At 41.5% G+C, this 15,162-nt stretch overlaps 1 protein-coding gene across 1 annotated transcript in view; it reads left to right on the forward strand.

The window, feature by feature from the left end:
• SPECC1 (sperm antigen with calponin homology and coiled-coil domains 1) overlaps positions 1 to 15,162 on the forward strand; it is a 316,173-nt gene that overhangs the window by 178,259 nt on the left and 122,752 nt on the right. The window contains 2 exon segments of the mRNA XM_056819663.1: positions 10,051 to 10,196; positions 13,599 to 13,699. Of these exon segments, the coding sequence (XP_056675641.1) occupies positions 10,051 to 10,196; positions 13,599 to 13,699 (247 nt within the window).

A 15,162-nucleotide genomic window follows, 5' to 3' on the forward strand; every position in this document is an offset into this window, starting at 1 on the left:
TGTATAGAATCTACATATAATGCATGTTTCTATTATTTATATTTTATGTATATAGAATACAATATAATACATGTGTTTGTTATTTATATTTTTATATATACTACACATAATTTACACCATGACTATGCCTACATATATATAATAAATGCAAGAGAATTTTGAGAGGGAGACGCTAATAGCTGGAGAAAGTGGTTATAGCTTGGTCTGATGGTTAGAGACGGCCCAGAACGTCATCTTGTAGAGTTTCGCTTGGACCGTAGCCTATAGGAAACAGGCTGGAGTCTCTGAATAGAGACTTGGGACTATAGCGGAGTAGAGATGTCTTAATGCAAATGGAACAGAATTTAGGACCTGCTCAAGGTTCAGACTCGTGGTCACTGTTCAAGACAAGATACTTGCTTTTCAGGCCTTCCAAGGCTGGCTACTTCTCATACCCCAAAGCTCCCCCCATCCCAGGACCCCAGTTTCAGGGCTGTGCCCCAATCTTGAATGCGACATGCTCTTGAATTCGGATGGGGTCTGCCCGTGTCCCCGTGCGTCTCTCCTTGCATTGATTGGCCCCGCCTTTGGTAGATGATCAGACGATGCCTCCCAGGGATGGTTTCCTGTCTCATTGCAAGCTCCCTTGGCAAAATGCCCTCCTCCCGAGAGGTGGCTGCTCCTTGGAGGCTGCCGATGGCTCGGTCTCTTCCTGAATACACCACAGGAGTCACAAGCGAAGCCCGGCACAGTCCCCAGGGGCCCTGCGGCAGCTCCTTTACCATTTCCACTCTGGCTAAATGAATTCTTGGCTGGAACCCTGAATCGTAGCCTTTGTCCAGGATGAGGAATCATTCTTGGTTCAGCCACAGCCAGAAAACTTGCAGAAAATATCTCGGTGACTTCTTCTGAGCACAGCCTCTGAAAGAAAGAAAGACAGGTAAGAACCTCCAGGAAGGCACCCTCAGACAAAAGGAAAACAAGCTCTGACTGTCTCATTCCCTTTCTGATTGTGCAAATGGGGACCCCTTGGGAAGGGTCAGGATGACATAGTTGAGGCAAAAGGGAGGCAGAGATGGTCCTGGAATCTGGGTCTGGGAAAAGTGAACATTTGTTATCAAGACATAAATAGCCTTTTTTAAAAAAGAGGGTAGCCTGAAAAACCTGAGTTACCAAAGTAGCTGAGAGAAGAGCTTAGGCAAAGCTGTGACTAGCATAGGGCAATGGGGACTGAATTTCCAGGAGGCTGCTGACTGTATTTGCAAGCTTTTAGCCATGTAAAAGCAACAAAGGTTGATGCCTATTTGGTGAGAATACGTTATTATGATTAAGAGAAGTTGAGATGTTCTGTGTATCTCAGAGCTTTCCTGAGCCACCCTATAGGTGTGACTCAGGGAGATTTCTGAAACTAAAGTACAGAGAAGATAGGGATTTCCTCAGCCAGTGAAATCACAAGTCTAGGTAGGCTCCTCTTCCAAGTGCCTCCGTGGCCCAAGGTCTGTTATCTCCCCTCTGTGACCTGGTGGCTTCCCCTGCTTCCCCTCAACAGAACCCCCCACAGCACTTGACTCACTTAGGCCTACTTACGGTTTTTGAGTTCCAAACCATCCTTTGACCAAACCACTTTGTCTAAGGTGGTTTTCTAGACAGCAGGGGAGAAATTTTCAGCTGCTAAGGTAATTTCTGGCCATAAAGTCCAGGAGCCATGGGCACTGCCAGCTTCCCAAGCACTCCCTCATGTGACCCTTTTTTAGGCAGCCTTGTTAATGTTCCTTTGCCTGGCCCCCTTGACCCATCAGGAAGTCTGGCCGGTCCATCATGGCCAGCGTCAGAGCCATCCCTCCCCTCCCCAATCCTCTAGAGCCAGGTGTCTCCGAGTAGATGGAAGAAGGAAAAGGATTAAATTCTCAAGTTTTTCTATTAGTGTTTTCTCCTAATTTTAGACAGCAAGAAGACACAGAAATGAAAAAACCAACCCACCATCTTTTAACTGTTAAAATGCTGACTTTAGCTCTCTGGCCCAACTGTCCTATATATAGAAACGATACTTCTGTATATGAGAAAGCAGAGGTTCTTAACCTTGTTTATATATCAAGACAGCATGATGAAGCCTGCAGACTCCTTCTCAAAATCATATCAAATAAAACACAAGGAAACCAATTCTACTGACATAGCTATCACAATATTTTTTAAAAAGAAGTTCATGGGCCCCCGAACTAAGAATCCTTGTGTGGAATTCTGATAAGCCACCAAAAAGGATTTCCATTTTTTTTTTAAGTAAGGGCTAACTAACCCATGTACCCATTCCAGAAGTACGGTAGCGTGTAAGTTGTATTTCCCACATTCCAACTGACCAAGCATTATTTTTTTTCCTAGTGTAGACACTTGTGGGTTCATAAATATACATCTTTATCAGAGAGGATCAGATCTGTCTCTAAGAAAGAGTATCAGGGGGAAGGTAATCTTGTTAAAGGCATATATGCTTTTTTTGTAGCACTATGATCATGAATTTTAAAAATTTGTTTACCAAGATTTTATTTTGACTGTTTATGGTTATATTTTTTAAAGTTTTATGGATGCCTTTTAAAAATATCGGGGTTATCTCCAAATATGCCCTTCTTCTTCTCAACCTCAGGCCTTTGTAACAAAGGGAAGAACAAAAGTTATGCACAATCAACCAATGCATGAATCATGGTCCTAACTATTTTAGTGAGTTAGAAAAAAAAAAAAGAGTCCGAAATTCAAAATGTGAAGGTTGGCCCACCCCATGGATCCCTGTTTCTTTTTTCTTTCTTTTGTTCCCCGTACATTTCTTTCTATTGTCACTTCTAAAGTGCACAGCCTGGCAGACAGTATGTGACACATGAACTTTCCCGAAACTAAAGCTTCCACCTCATCCGTCTGCGTCTGTACGAAGCCCCAATGTCTGGTCTGTGTGCGCCAATGTGGGGCCCATTCTGTGTCTTTCTTGCAGCTATTGTGTCTGACCGAGCTTTTGGCAGCTCTCCTGCCGCCACTTAAAAGGGGGAGACGAGAAGATGGAGGTAAATTCTTGAACTTGCCTAGAACAAGAGCCCCGGCACCTCGGATGATGAGGTGTTGAAGTACAGTCTCTGACTCTCAATGGAGAGGGTCCCTGGGAAGTCCCTACCCCCACCTCAGAAGCCACTGAGATTTTTATATATTTACACAGACACAGACACAGACACAGACACAGACACAGACACACACACACACACACACACACACACACACACACACACACCCACCACTGAAATTCTTCCCTCTTAGAAGAGTGTAGAAACTCAACTTCAGATCTTTCATTTCCCAGAACAAAGCCCTTCTCCTAATCACCTTTCTTCTATTTTAGTCTCTGCTTTTGACACAGATCATAGAAGATATTCAACAGACCTTTATTAAACACCTACTATGTGACAGGGATACAGAGACCAAAAGGAAACAGCCTCTGCTCTTGAGGAGCTGACAGGAAACTCCTTGAGACTCTGAAATTACAAGGAAGTTTGTCCTGGAGTTCCCTACATTGATGAAATCACAAATCTGCTTCAGATAGCCAGATGGTGAGATAGATAGATAGATAGATAGATAGATAGATAGATAGATAGATAGATAGATAGATAGATAGATAGATGGATAGATGGATGGATGGATGGATGGGTAGATGGATGGATAGATAGATAGATAGATAGATAGATAGATAGATAGATAGATAGATAGATAGATAGATGGATGGATGGATGGATGGATGGATAGATAGATAGATAGATAGATAGATAGATAGATAGATAGATGATGGATAGATAGATGGATGGATAGATAGATAGATAGATTAGATAGATGGATGGATAGATAGATGGATGGATAGATAGATAGATAGATAGATAGATAGATAGATAGATAGATAGATAGATAGATAGATGATAGATAGATGGGTGGATGGGTGGATAAGTAGGTAAATAGATGAGTAGATAGGTGGATGGATGGGTGGATAAATAGATGGATAGATATGGATAAATGTAGATAGATGGATGGATAAGATGGATGAATGGATAGATAAATGGATAGGTAGATACATAAATAAATAAATGAATGGGTAGATAAATAGTGCATCAATAGATAGAAATGTTTATACAACATCTATAGAGATGGGTCCATGCATATATTTCAAATTTCTGCAATAGTGGGACTTTAGATCTAGCATTCCTCAGTACTCTTGAGAGAGTTTAAAGTAAAGTGATAAAATAGTCTCTTCCTCCCTTAAAAAAAAACTACCTCTTGCAAACTCCAGACACTTCCCAGCTGTGTGACCCTGGGCAAGTCACTTACCCACCATTGCCTAGCCCTTACCACTCTTCTGCCTTGGAACCAATACACAGTATTGATTCCAAGATGGAAGGTAGGGGTTTATATTTTAAAAATATATATCTTTTGCCTGCATTATTGGACCTTTTGAGCGATCAGTCCACTGAAGACTCAGAATGATGTTTTTTAATCTATAAAATAAAATGTCTTCGATTACAAAGAAAGCCTATTATATTGAAATAGAATTATATATATGTGCATATATAGCACATTTAACTGCATATACATGTGTATATATCTAAGTTTCAATATAATTGGTTTCCTTTGCAACATGTATACTTCTATCCCATCCATATGAACGCATACATGTATACACATATGTACTTACACACATATACTTTTTAATCAAGTTCACAGACTCTAGGTTAAGAACCCCTACTGTAGGCTCTCGAGACCTTCAGGACAATAGAGGGCTACGTAAGCCACTGCCTAAATTGGCTTCTTCCACTGCAGATGACCTTGACTTTTTAACAATGCGGATCTGCCCTCCCAACATAATTGTTCACTGGTGGGGACCCAGTGGGATGGCGCCAGGCTTTGGCACCTGGTCATTGTTTACAACGCAGAGAGAAGGAGAGGCGGATCCCAAGAGCCCTCTACCAGGCTCTCTTTTAGTGATAGTTTTTTTTCCCTCAGATAAGGTGTTTCCCATCTAATCCCAACATGGAGGCTGTAAAGCTGAGATCTCTTCACATGGTGTAATGCCTTTACCATCCCTCCCCTTCCCATTTTTTTCTTCTGTTTTCACAGTGCCCTGGTCTCTGCCAGCTAGCACAGCCCGGAGCAAGAAAAAGACAGACCTGCCCTTGCCATGACTGGACACTTCAGCCTCTTCTGCCTGAAGGGGGAAATCTTTTTAGGAAAAGAGCATTTCTTTACAAAGAGCCAAATTATTTCCCAAGTAATTTCCCACCATCTCCCACCGTGGGAATGCAGTCTGTTTGTGTTACACCCCATTGTGGATGGAGTCACTGCCCTGGTCAGCCTTAACATCCTTCATCCTTTTCTTCAGTCCTTTTTCTCCCAAGATGCAACAGGTTTTCTTTTTGAAATGAAAACAGAAATCTCTCTGGATACACAAGAGATGAGTAAAAAGTTTCAAGAGCTTGGGGTTGCCCATGGAAGAACACCAAAGCCACCCCCCCCCCCCTTCCAGGACATCTCAGGATCACCCTGAGTACAAAATGGCCAAGAGCTTGTGAATTGTCATTTCATTCAGTTCTCCATGACTCGTCTTCGTGGAAGAGAAAAGTGGCGTGGGGATTCCAACATGGTGGAGAGCCCAAGACCAGGGTTTTGTTTGTTCATTTTGTTTTGTTTTGGCATGCATGTGTTTATTTTCTATTTCCATTTTAACATGAATATTCTAGGAATTCACAATACAAAATAATGAAGCCATACTGTGAAGACTCGACTTGGACAGAGCCAGAAAGCTGTCCATCCTCTTCATCCTGCTTTCTCCTTCACCCTCGATGAACTAGCCAGCCCCACTGCACTGAAAGCATGGCTCCAGCCAAGGGACAGAATGGATGCAACGAGGAGTTGATATCAATGGATGACCAGCAGAGGATGTAGTTGAGCAAGGAGAGGAAGACAGTTGATGATACTAAGCTTCCCTTTACTGAAAGCCAAAGGCAACCACCAGATGGATGGAACCAACCTGCCTTGGACCAGCCCCTATGGGCTTTTTTTAATGGGATGTACACTAGGTGGCGATGTCTGATAAAGGTGGTGGAAACTTTTCTGGACATGTCCTAGAGTTTGTGCCTTTGGAAAGATCTGGATTGAATTCAGCAAATCCCAATAGTCAGAAACCTCCCTAATTTGAGGGTCTGGTTTATAACAGGCAATACAAAGGGGGGGGCGGGGTTTGTTTTATTTTTGCTTTTTTTTTATTTAACTTTTTTGCAGCATTTAATTATTCAATGCATGGGGCAAGAGTAATTGCCCACCAACTATAACATCAGGGAGGGTCGAAGTCTGTGTAGCTTCACTCAGGGCAAGTGTACGGTCAGGGAGGCTTTTCCTGGTGTCAGCAGAGAATCATTAGAAAATCTCTCCAGGACATCAGAAGAAAGGCTTCCTGTGCCTCTGCACATATATTTCAGAAACTGTCTCGACTTGGCCTCTTGTGGGTTCTGGGTCATGCAGCTTTGCCATCTCCCTAGCAGGGGGTGCTCTGAGTGACTGCATGCCAAGGAGGGTGCCCGACATGTGAATGGACAAGCTCACCTACCCATAGCCCTTTGGGCTCTCCTTGCACCACCTGTATCCGCTACTGGCTTTTCTATGTGAAAACTCTACTAATAAATGGACCTGTTTCAAAGAGCCTCTGGAGAGTTGTTTAATCACTAGCCACTTGTTGGTAACTGACATTTTCAAAGGAAGACCACTCGAGTCTTTTTAATTAAAAAAAAGGGGGGGGGATGATGGGAGCAGAGTGTGAGGAAGGGAGGAGTCTGGGGCAGAGGCTGTCCTTACCTTTGCCAGCAAGCTGTATTTCAAAGAGAAGCAGTAAGATTTGAAAGGAGAGCCTAGGTGTGCCCGAGATGGGGGATCCCTATTTTCTTTAAATATTCTGGAGTGCCGTATGACAGACTCATTTCAGATCAAAGCTAAAATAGGAAACTACAGAGGAGAGGCAGTACGAATCAGGCCAGCACCAAGGGTTTATCCAGCCCCTCTTATAGTCTAAGTGCTCAGAGTAGAGTGGGAGGGAGGAAAAAGCAAGGGAAGAAAGCCCCGGGTTTGTGTCTAATTTATTTTGGAAAAAAGGAAACGAGGCCTTCCTAGGAGATTTAATTCAGAAACCCTGTTTTTAGCTGGCAAGTCGGGATACTGCCTGGATAAAGAATGCCTTCTAGTTTCTGTCTCAATCAAGTGCCCGTGATTTTCATACAAACAGCTTGGCCTCACTCTCAGGAGGAATTGCCTAGCTATCCCAGAGTAGAAGGGGTTGCTTGCAGGAAAAGTAGCAGGATTCTTCTCATTGGAGGCCTTCGAGCAAAAGCTGCATGACTGTGTGTTTGTCCAGGGCATCACCAGAGTGATTTTAGATTGGGTTTAAGTTTAACTAGATGACTTCTGATGTCCTGTGATTGTGAGAATCAGAAAGACCCAGTTGTGCTGTTAAATAGATAATAAATCTCCCCGCTCCCTACCCCCTGACCCCGTGCTTATTCATTTCAAGCTTTGATGTATCTTAATTCCATTAGACTTGGGTTCTCATCCTGGTTGTGCTACTTGCTGTGTGACCCTGGACAAGTCACTTTCCCTTTGGGGCTTCAGTTTTCTCACCTCTAAGACGAGGATGAAAAGGCCCTCTCCAGTTCTGATATTCATTCTGTTGTTCTGTGATGATAAATCTTGGTTTACTGCCTTTGGGGATGGCAGGGTGTGGAGGGAATCATTTGGTGGGTGTTTTATTTTAAATCTCTTAGAGCATAACTTAGAAACGGTGCAGTAGAGGGGTTAGAGAGTGTTAAGAAGGCCTGAGTTCGTGTTCCACCTCAGATGTAGACAGAGCAGGTCATTTAATCAATCTAATGTACAGAGAAGTTGCCAGTCTGAATCTAGAGAGGATGTTCCTACCCCAAAGGGCTGGCTTTAAAAAAAAGGATGTTTCCTAAGTAATTGGTAGCCTGTCTTCCTTGCTGATCCCCCCAAAATAAATTTGTCTCATCCTAATAGTCTTCCTGGAATGCCCTTTCCAAGCAGTACCTTCAGACAGAGGGGGACTAAACTATTCCCAGTGGAGAGCCAAGCCAGCAGTTTTGATTTTATCCAATTTCATGGGAAGGAATCACATTAGCTTTGGTATCATAAATTAAATCCAAGTGAGTTTTCTGCTTTGTTGTGTTGGGTTGGTTTGTTTTTTTTTAAACAATGGAAGATTTTATTCATTCACTCATTGAGTCAACAAGCATTTACTGAGCTCTTACTCTGGGCCAGGCATTGTGTTAAGCGCTAGGGATACAAAGACAAATGGCAAATTTTGGATAATTGAAAGAGATTGGACAAAGCCATCAGCATGCCAGGGAGGAGGGGTACACTCAGAACTTCTTATTGGATTACTGGAAAATGGAATTAAGATGGATTTCCCAAACCATCTGCCTTCCAGGGATGGCCTGCATTTCAAAAAAGCATAAAAGTACCCTAAGTGAATTAGTTAAAAGACAAGTAGCCAGTTCCATTAAAGACCACCCTGGATATCGTCAGGAATAGAAACATGAGTCGTCTCCCCTTCTCTTCTGGGATTGACGTGCCCTAATTCCTTTCCTCCCCATCTTCACTCTATTTCTTTTTGTCAGAGAGAAAGAGTACCACGGAGTCAATCCACCATGGTCTGTGAACTTTCTTAAGGGAGAGAGTGCTGGAATTGAAGTCAAAATCTGGGTTCAAATCCAGCCTCAGATATTTACCAGTTGAATAACTTATGTTAATCCTCTAACCTCCTCTTTATCTGTAAATGGGAATTATAATTCCTGGAGCACTAAACACCCAGGTTCGTTGTAAGATTCCGAGTATTGATATACATTTATATATATTTTGTAAACTTTAAGGTACAATTTCAGGATTATTGGCTCAGACCCTTATCACCTCCCACCTAGACTATTGTTATAGCTTGTTGTTTGGCCTCCCTGCCTCAATTCTCTCCCAACTTGCCCCATTTTGGGGGACTTGGTTTCCCCCGTCTCCAAAATGAGTGTGAGTTGGACTGGCTGTTTTCAACTAAAGTTCCTTCCTTACTCTGAATATCTAGTTAACTTCTTGGCAGGGTGACTAGATTGCAGAGACAAAGCTAGGGCCAGAGGGAGGATGAGGAGGCAAGGAATGGCGGGATTTTATTTGGACTTTTGTAGTGGAGTATATTTTATTCAAAAGACACCACTTTTTTTTAACTGCATGGAGAGTTCTGGACCCTGTTCAGTTTATTCTAGGAAGAGAAGGTTTGGGGAACTAAGGACCAACAAATTAAATTGCCAAAGCTTAGGAGCTATAATAATAATTTGAGTCAGGAGTATTGGCACATCATTCACATTTTAGGTCTTTACACTGTTTATCAACATAAACGAGCAAGATGTTTTCCCTTTGGGTTTTTATGTCGGGTTCAGTTGTCCTTTTGTCTCAGGATGCTAGATCAGAACTCGGGATTCTAGCCCTGGATCTGCCACCAACCTAGCTGGGTGACCTTAAGGAAGCAGCTTTGCTTCAGTCATCTTCTCTGAAAAATTAGCCTGGATGAGAGGATCCCCAAGGTCTCGCTCCAGCTCTGACAGTGTTTCTGTAATGCTGACCCCTGTAAAGATGGTGCTGAGATGCCAGGAAGCTTGCAACAAGGCAGGAAACTGGTCCTCACCTGGAGACCCAGAGCATCCTCCCAGAGGCTTGTTTAGTCTAGCGCTATTGTGGTTGACACAGCTGGTTAGGGCTATACATAGAATCGCTATTTTAGGCCAGCCCAAGGAACTTCTCAAGAGAAACGCTATCTTATTTATAAGTAGATAATAGGACCCAAAATAATTCCTAACGCAATGAATGTAACTGGCAAAGAGAAGGAATGACTTGAAACTTGGGACTCTTCTCCCCCACCCCAGTCCTGCTCGTTTTCTCATACTCCGTCGCTCTCAGAAACTTCTATATCCCCCCCTTACTCCCTCCTTATTCATCTTGTTCTGCCTTTCCACACAGATCTGTAAATGAAGAGCCAGATTCTTCCGAAATGGATGGCCCCAGCCGGTGGCAAGGGATCTGTGTGAGCAGAACTTCCCCAACACCTTCAGAGTCAGCAGCTACTGTTAAGTCGCTGATCAAGTCATTTGACCTTGGATGCTCAGGTACGGGATCCATGGAGCATTGCCCACCTCCCTTCCCTGTCCCCTCTCCCCTCTGTCCACACACAAGCCAAGCACGTCCATCTTATGACATCTGCAGCATGCTTGTCTCCACAAAAGACTCTGGTGATCACTTTCATGGAAATTAGGCTCCGAACACAGCACTGGAGTGGGAATGGGGAGATCTAATTCTGAGTCTTGGCTTTGCCCCTAATTGCCCAAATGACCTTGCATTTGTAGTCCCTTCATTTCTTGGGCCTGTCTTCCCCCCTTTGAAATGAAGAAGTTGGTCAAGATCATCTCCAACGGTCCTTCTAGCTCTGACTTGTTCTCTTACTATATTCAGACCTTGGAAGTAGGGGGGGAAACAGAGGGAAATGGCTTGGGTAATAAATACTTCCTACTTTGAGCTCCCAGACTTCCTTTCCTACCACTGAGTTAGCCCTGGTGAACCCTACTCTCTCAGTCTGGGCCCCTTCCCCTGCCCCAAACTAAAACTGACCTAATCATTCCTTCACTGATGGGAACAAAAGAGATGGCTCCTTCCTTCCTTCCTTCCTTCCTTCCTTCCTTCCTTCCTTCCTTCCTTCCTTCCTTCCTTCCTTCCTTCCTTCCTTCCTTCCTTCCTTCCTTCCTTCCTTCCTTCCTTCCTTCCTTCCTTCCTCCCCTCCCCTCCCCTCCCTCCTTTCTTTCTTTCTTTCTTTCTTTCTTTCTTTCTTTCTTTTCTTTCTTTCTTTCTTTCTTTCTTTCTTTCTTTCTTTCTTCTTCTTTCTTTCTTTCTTTCTTTCTTTCTTTCTTTCTTTCTTTCTTTCTTTCTTTCTTTCTTTCTTTCTTTCTTTCTTTCTTTCTTTCTTTCTTTCTTCTTTCTTCTTTCTCTCTTTCTCTCTTTCTCTCTTTCTCTCTTTCTCTCTTCCTTCCTTCCTTGCTTTCTTTCTCTTGCTTCCTTTCTCTTTCTTTTTTCTTTCTTTCTTTCTTTCTTTCTTTCTTTCTTTCTTTCTTTCTTTCTTTCTTTCTTTCTTTCTTTCTCTCTTTCTTTCTTTCTCTCTTTCTCTCTTTCTCTCTCTCTTTCTTTCTTTCTTTCTTTCTTTCTTTTCTTTCTTTCTTTCTTCTTTCTTTCTTTCTTTCTTTCTTTCTTTCTTTCTTTCTTTCTTTCTTTCTTTCTTTCTTTCTTTCTTTCTTTCTTTCATTGTTTCCTCTCTGTGTTTCTTTCTCTCTCTTTTCTTTTTTTTTCTTTCTTTAGTCAATTACATATAACAAATTTCCACACAAATTTTCGTAAGTTATATGATTGAATTCATCTCTCTCCCTTCCACCCACCAGTGCTGGCAAGCAATTCAATTTGAGGTATATATGTATTATCATGCAAAATATATTTTCATATTGTTCATTTTTATAACCAAAACCCCAAAATATAAACCCAAATAAACAATTGAAAAATGCTATGCTTTCATCTTCATTTCGATTCCAACAGTTCTTTCTCTGGAGGTGGACAGCATTCTTTTTCATAAGTCCCTCAGAATTGTCCTGGATCATTGTATTGCTGAGAGTAGCTAAGTCTCTCACAGTTGATCATTCCACAACTGTGTGTGATGTTCTCCTGGTTCTGCTTATTTCACTCTACATCAGTTCATGTAGATCTTTCCAAAATCATCCTGTTCATCATTCCATATAGCACAATAGGATTCCATCACCATCATATACCACAATTTGTTCAGCCATTCACCATTTGATGGACATCCCTTCAATTTCCAATTCTTTTCCACCATAAAAAGATCAATTATAAATTTATTAAAATATATTATACAAGCAGTTCCTTTCCCATATTTTTTATCTCTTTGGGATACAGACCTAGTATTGGTATTACTGAATCAAAGGATATGCATTCTTTTATAGCCCTTTGGGCATAGTTCCAAATTGCCCTCCAGAATGGTTGGATCAGTTCAGAACTCCACCAACAATATATTGGTGTCCCAGTTTTGCCACATTCCCTCCAACATTTATCATTTTCCTTTACTGTCATATTGGCTAATCTGATAGGTGTGAGGTGTTACCTCAGAGGTGTTTCAATTTGCATTTCTCTAATCAAGAGGAATTTAAAACATTTTTTCATATGATTATTGATAGCTTTGATATCTTCATCTGAAAACTGCCTATTCATATCCTTTGACTATTTGTCAATTGAGGAATGACTTCTATTCTTATAAATTTGACTTAGTTCTTAATATACTTGAGACCTTTGTTTTTCCCAGTTTGTTGTTTCCCTTCTAATCTTGGTTGCATTGGTTTTGTTTGTACAAAACCGTTCACATTTAATATAATCAAAATTATTCATTTTATATCTTGTAATGGTCTCTTGTCTCTTGTTTGGTCATAAATTCTTCCCTTCTCCATAGATCTCACAGGTAAACTATTCTATGTTCCCCTAATTATAATATTACCCTTGCCGTCTGTGTCACATACCCATTTTGATCTTATATTGGCATGGGCTGTGAGAGACCGATCTATACCTAATTTTTGCCATATTGTTTTCCAAATTTCCCAGCAGTTTTTGTAAAATAGTGAATTCTTATCTCAAAAGCTGGGATCTTTTGGTTTGTCAAGCACTAGATTGCATATCATTTACCCCTAATCTATTCCATTGATCCACCCTTCTATTTCTTAGCCAGTATCAAATTGTTTTGATGATCAGTACTTTATAGTACAGTTTAAGATCTGGCACTGCTATGCCACCTTCCTTCACATTTTTTTTATTAATTCCCTTGATATTATTGATCTTTTGTTTTGTTCTTCCAGAAGAATTTTGTTACTTTTTCTGGTTCTATAAAATAGAGTTTTTTTGTTTGTTTGATTGGTATGGCACTGAATAAATAAATTGATTTAGGTAGGATTGTCAGCCTAATTATGAACAGTTAGTGTTTTTCCAATTGTTTAGATCTAACTTTCTTTGTGTGAAGAGTTTTGTAATTGTGTTAATATAATTCCCGTGTTTTTCTTTGTAGATTCCCAAGTATTATATATTGTCTAGAGAAATGGTTTACAAGTAATGTCTTAGGATGAGTTCTTGGCCCCCAAAATTAATACTTTAGATGTTGGCCCTTGGCAGAAGTGGCAAAGTGGTGTCCCACTCTGACAGAGAAGCATTGTAGTATGGGAGAACTAGGGCTAGTGCTTGAGTCAGAAGCCCCGGGTTCAAGTTCTGCCCCTGACATTTACTACCTGTGTGACCATGGGTAAGTCAGGACTTCAATTTCTTTATCTGCAAAGTTAAGGGGTTACACCAAATGACCTCAAAAGCCCCTTCCAGCTCAAAATCCAGGATCTATTCTCCCTCAGTTCAAGCACTGATGGTGATTTCCTGACTAGACTAACAGAGCACATAAACCTCATCAACTTTTTCTTTGGCAGGTGGCCCTGGGCAGAGTGTCTCAGTGCACAAGACCCCCAGGAGTCCCCTGAGTGGAATTCCAGTGAGGACAGCACCAGCGGCCGCAGTCTCCCCCATACAGGTATGAAAAGATGCCTTACTGGAGCAGATGATGGGTGGGAGGAAGTCAGTGGTACAGTCTGAGATGATGTTATCCTATTACATTCACCCAGGCCACCAAAGGGCAGTGAAAACCGATCTGTTTGTTTTCTAAGGAACACCAAATGTCAATGTTCTAAGCTGGGGAGGGAAAAATACATTTTTAATGAAACTGACATAAACCATTAAGCCTATCAAGGTCCCAAAGGGACAGTTGTGAACTTTTCAGGATCTTGTTGAGAATTTTTCTTTCCCATTGTCTAGAAAGAAAAGAAAGTTCCAGGACTGTGAGATTATTTTTTTGTTTTTTGTTTTCTTTCTAAAGCATCCCTAGCTAGTATTTCTATAACATTTTAAGATTTGTAAAGCACTTAACAAATACGATTTCATTTTATCTTCACTGATAACTCTGGAAGGTAGGCACTCTCATTTTACAGAGGGGAAAACTGAGAGTTAGTTAAGCAACTTGCCCAGGATCACACAGCTGGAAACTCTTAAGGCTAGATTTGAACTTGGGTCTTCTTGACTCCAGATCCAGTTATCTATCCACTCATCCATCCACCTGGTTGCCTCCAAGCATCTTTTAAAATGGAGATTACAGAGGCAATGGAAATGGATGATGAAATTGCTGGAGGTTGGAAATAAACAATGAAATTGACTTATTGGAAGTGGACAAAGAAACTGATTGGAGATATTGGAAATGGATGGTGAAACTGAACTATGTTGGAAAGGGACAAAGAAACTGAAAGATGATGGAAATCTGATATAAAACTGACCTATATTCTAAGTTGACAAGGAAACGCATTTTTTTTTAAAATGGTCAGAGAAAGTGAAAGTGTGTTTCCAAATTATGGACTGTGAAAGTTCACTGGGACCTTGAGTTTTTGTCTGCCTACCTCTAGGACCCACTTGGTAGCCAATATGCTAAATAAATATTTTACCAAGAATGCCATTAACCTAATAGTATTTAGCTTAGAAAGAGATATTTCTGGGGTGAATGCTAACTTAACCTAGGACCATGGTGGTGAACCTATGGCATGCATGTGCACCATAGCCCTAGCACAGAATTCACCAGTTTGTTACTAGAAAGCCAAAGGGATGCTGGACCAGGCTGGTACCTTCCCTCTTGCCAGAGGACATTTCTTACATCATCTACCCCTCTAAAAGGTTCGCCATCACTGACCCAGGATATGGATTTTAAAACCTTATTCTGAGGAGTCCCTGTGCTTTCTATGGTATGATCTCCTTGAAGGGTCAGAATTCCGCATTTAAGACACTCTTAACAAGAGTGGCAGTGAGATGGTGAAGTGAATAGAGTGCCAGGAAATGCTGGAGTCAGGAAGACCCAAGTTCAAATCTGGCCTCAGACACTTACAAGCTGTGTAATGGGACCCTGGGCAAGTCACTTAACCTTGTTTGCCTTAGTTGACTCATCTGTAAAATGAG

The sequence above is a fragment of the Monodelphis domestica genome, chromosome 2 (genome assembly GCF_027887165.1).
Source record: "Monodelphis domestica isolate mMonDom1 chromosome 2, mMonDom1.pri, whole genome shotgun sequence".
Lineage (NCBI taxonomy): Eukaryota > Metazoa > Chordata > Mammalia > Didelphimorphia > Didelphidae > Monodelphis > Monodelphis domestica.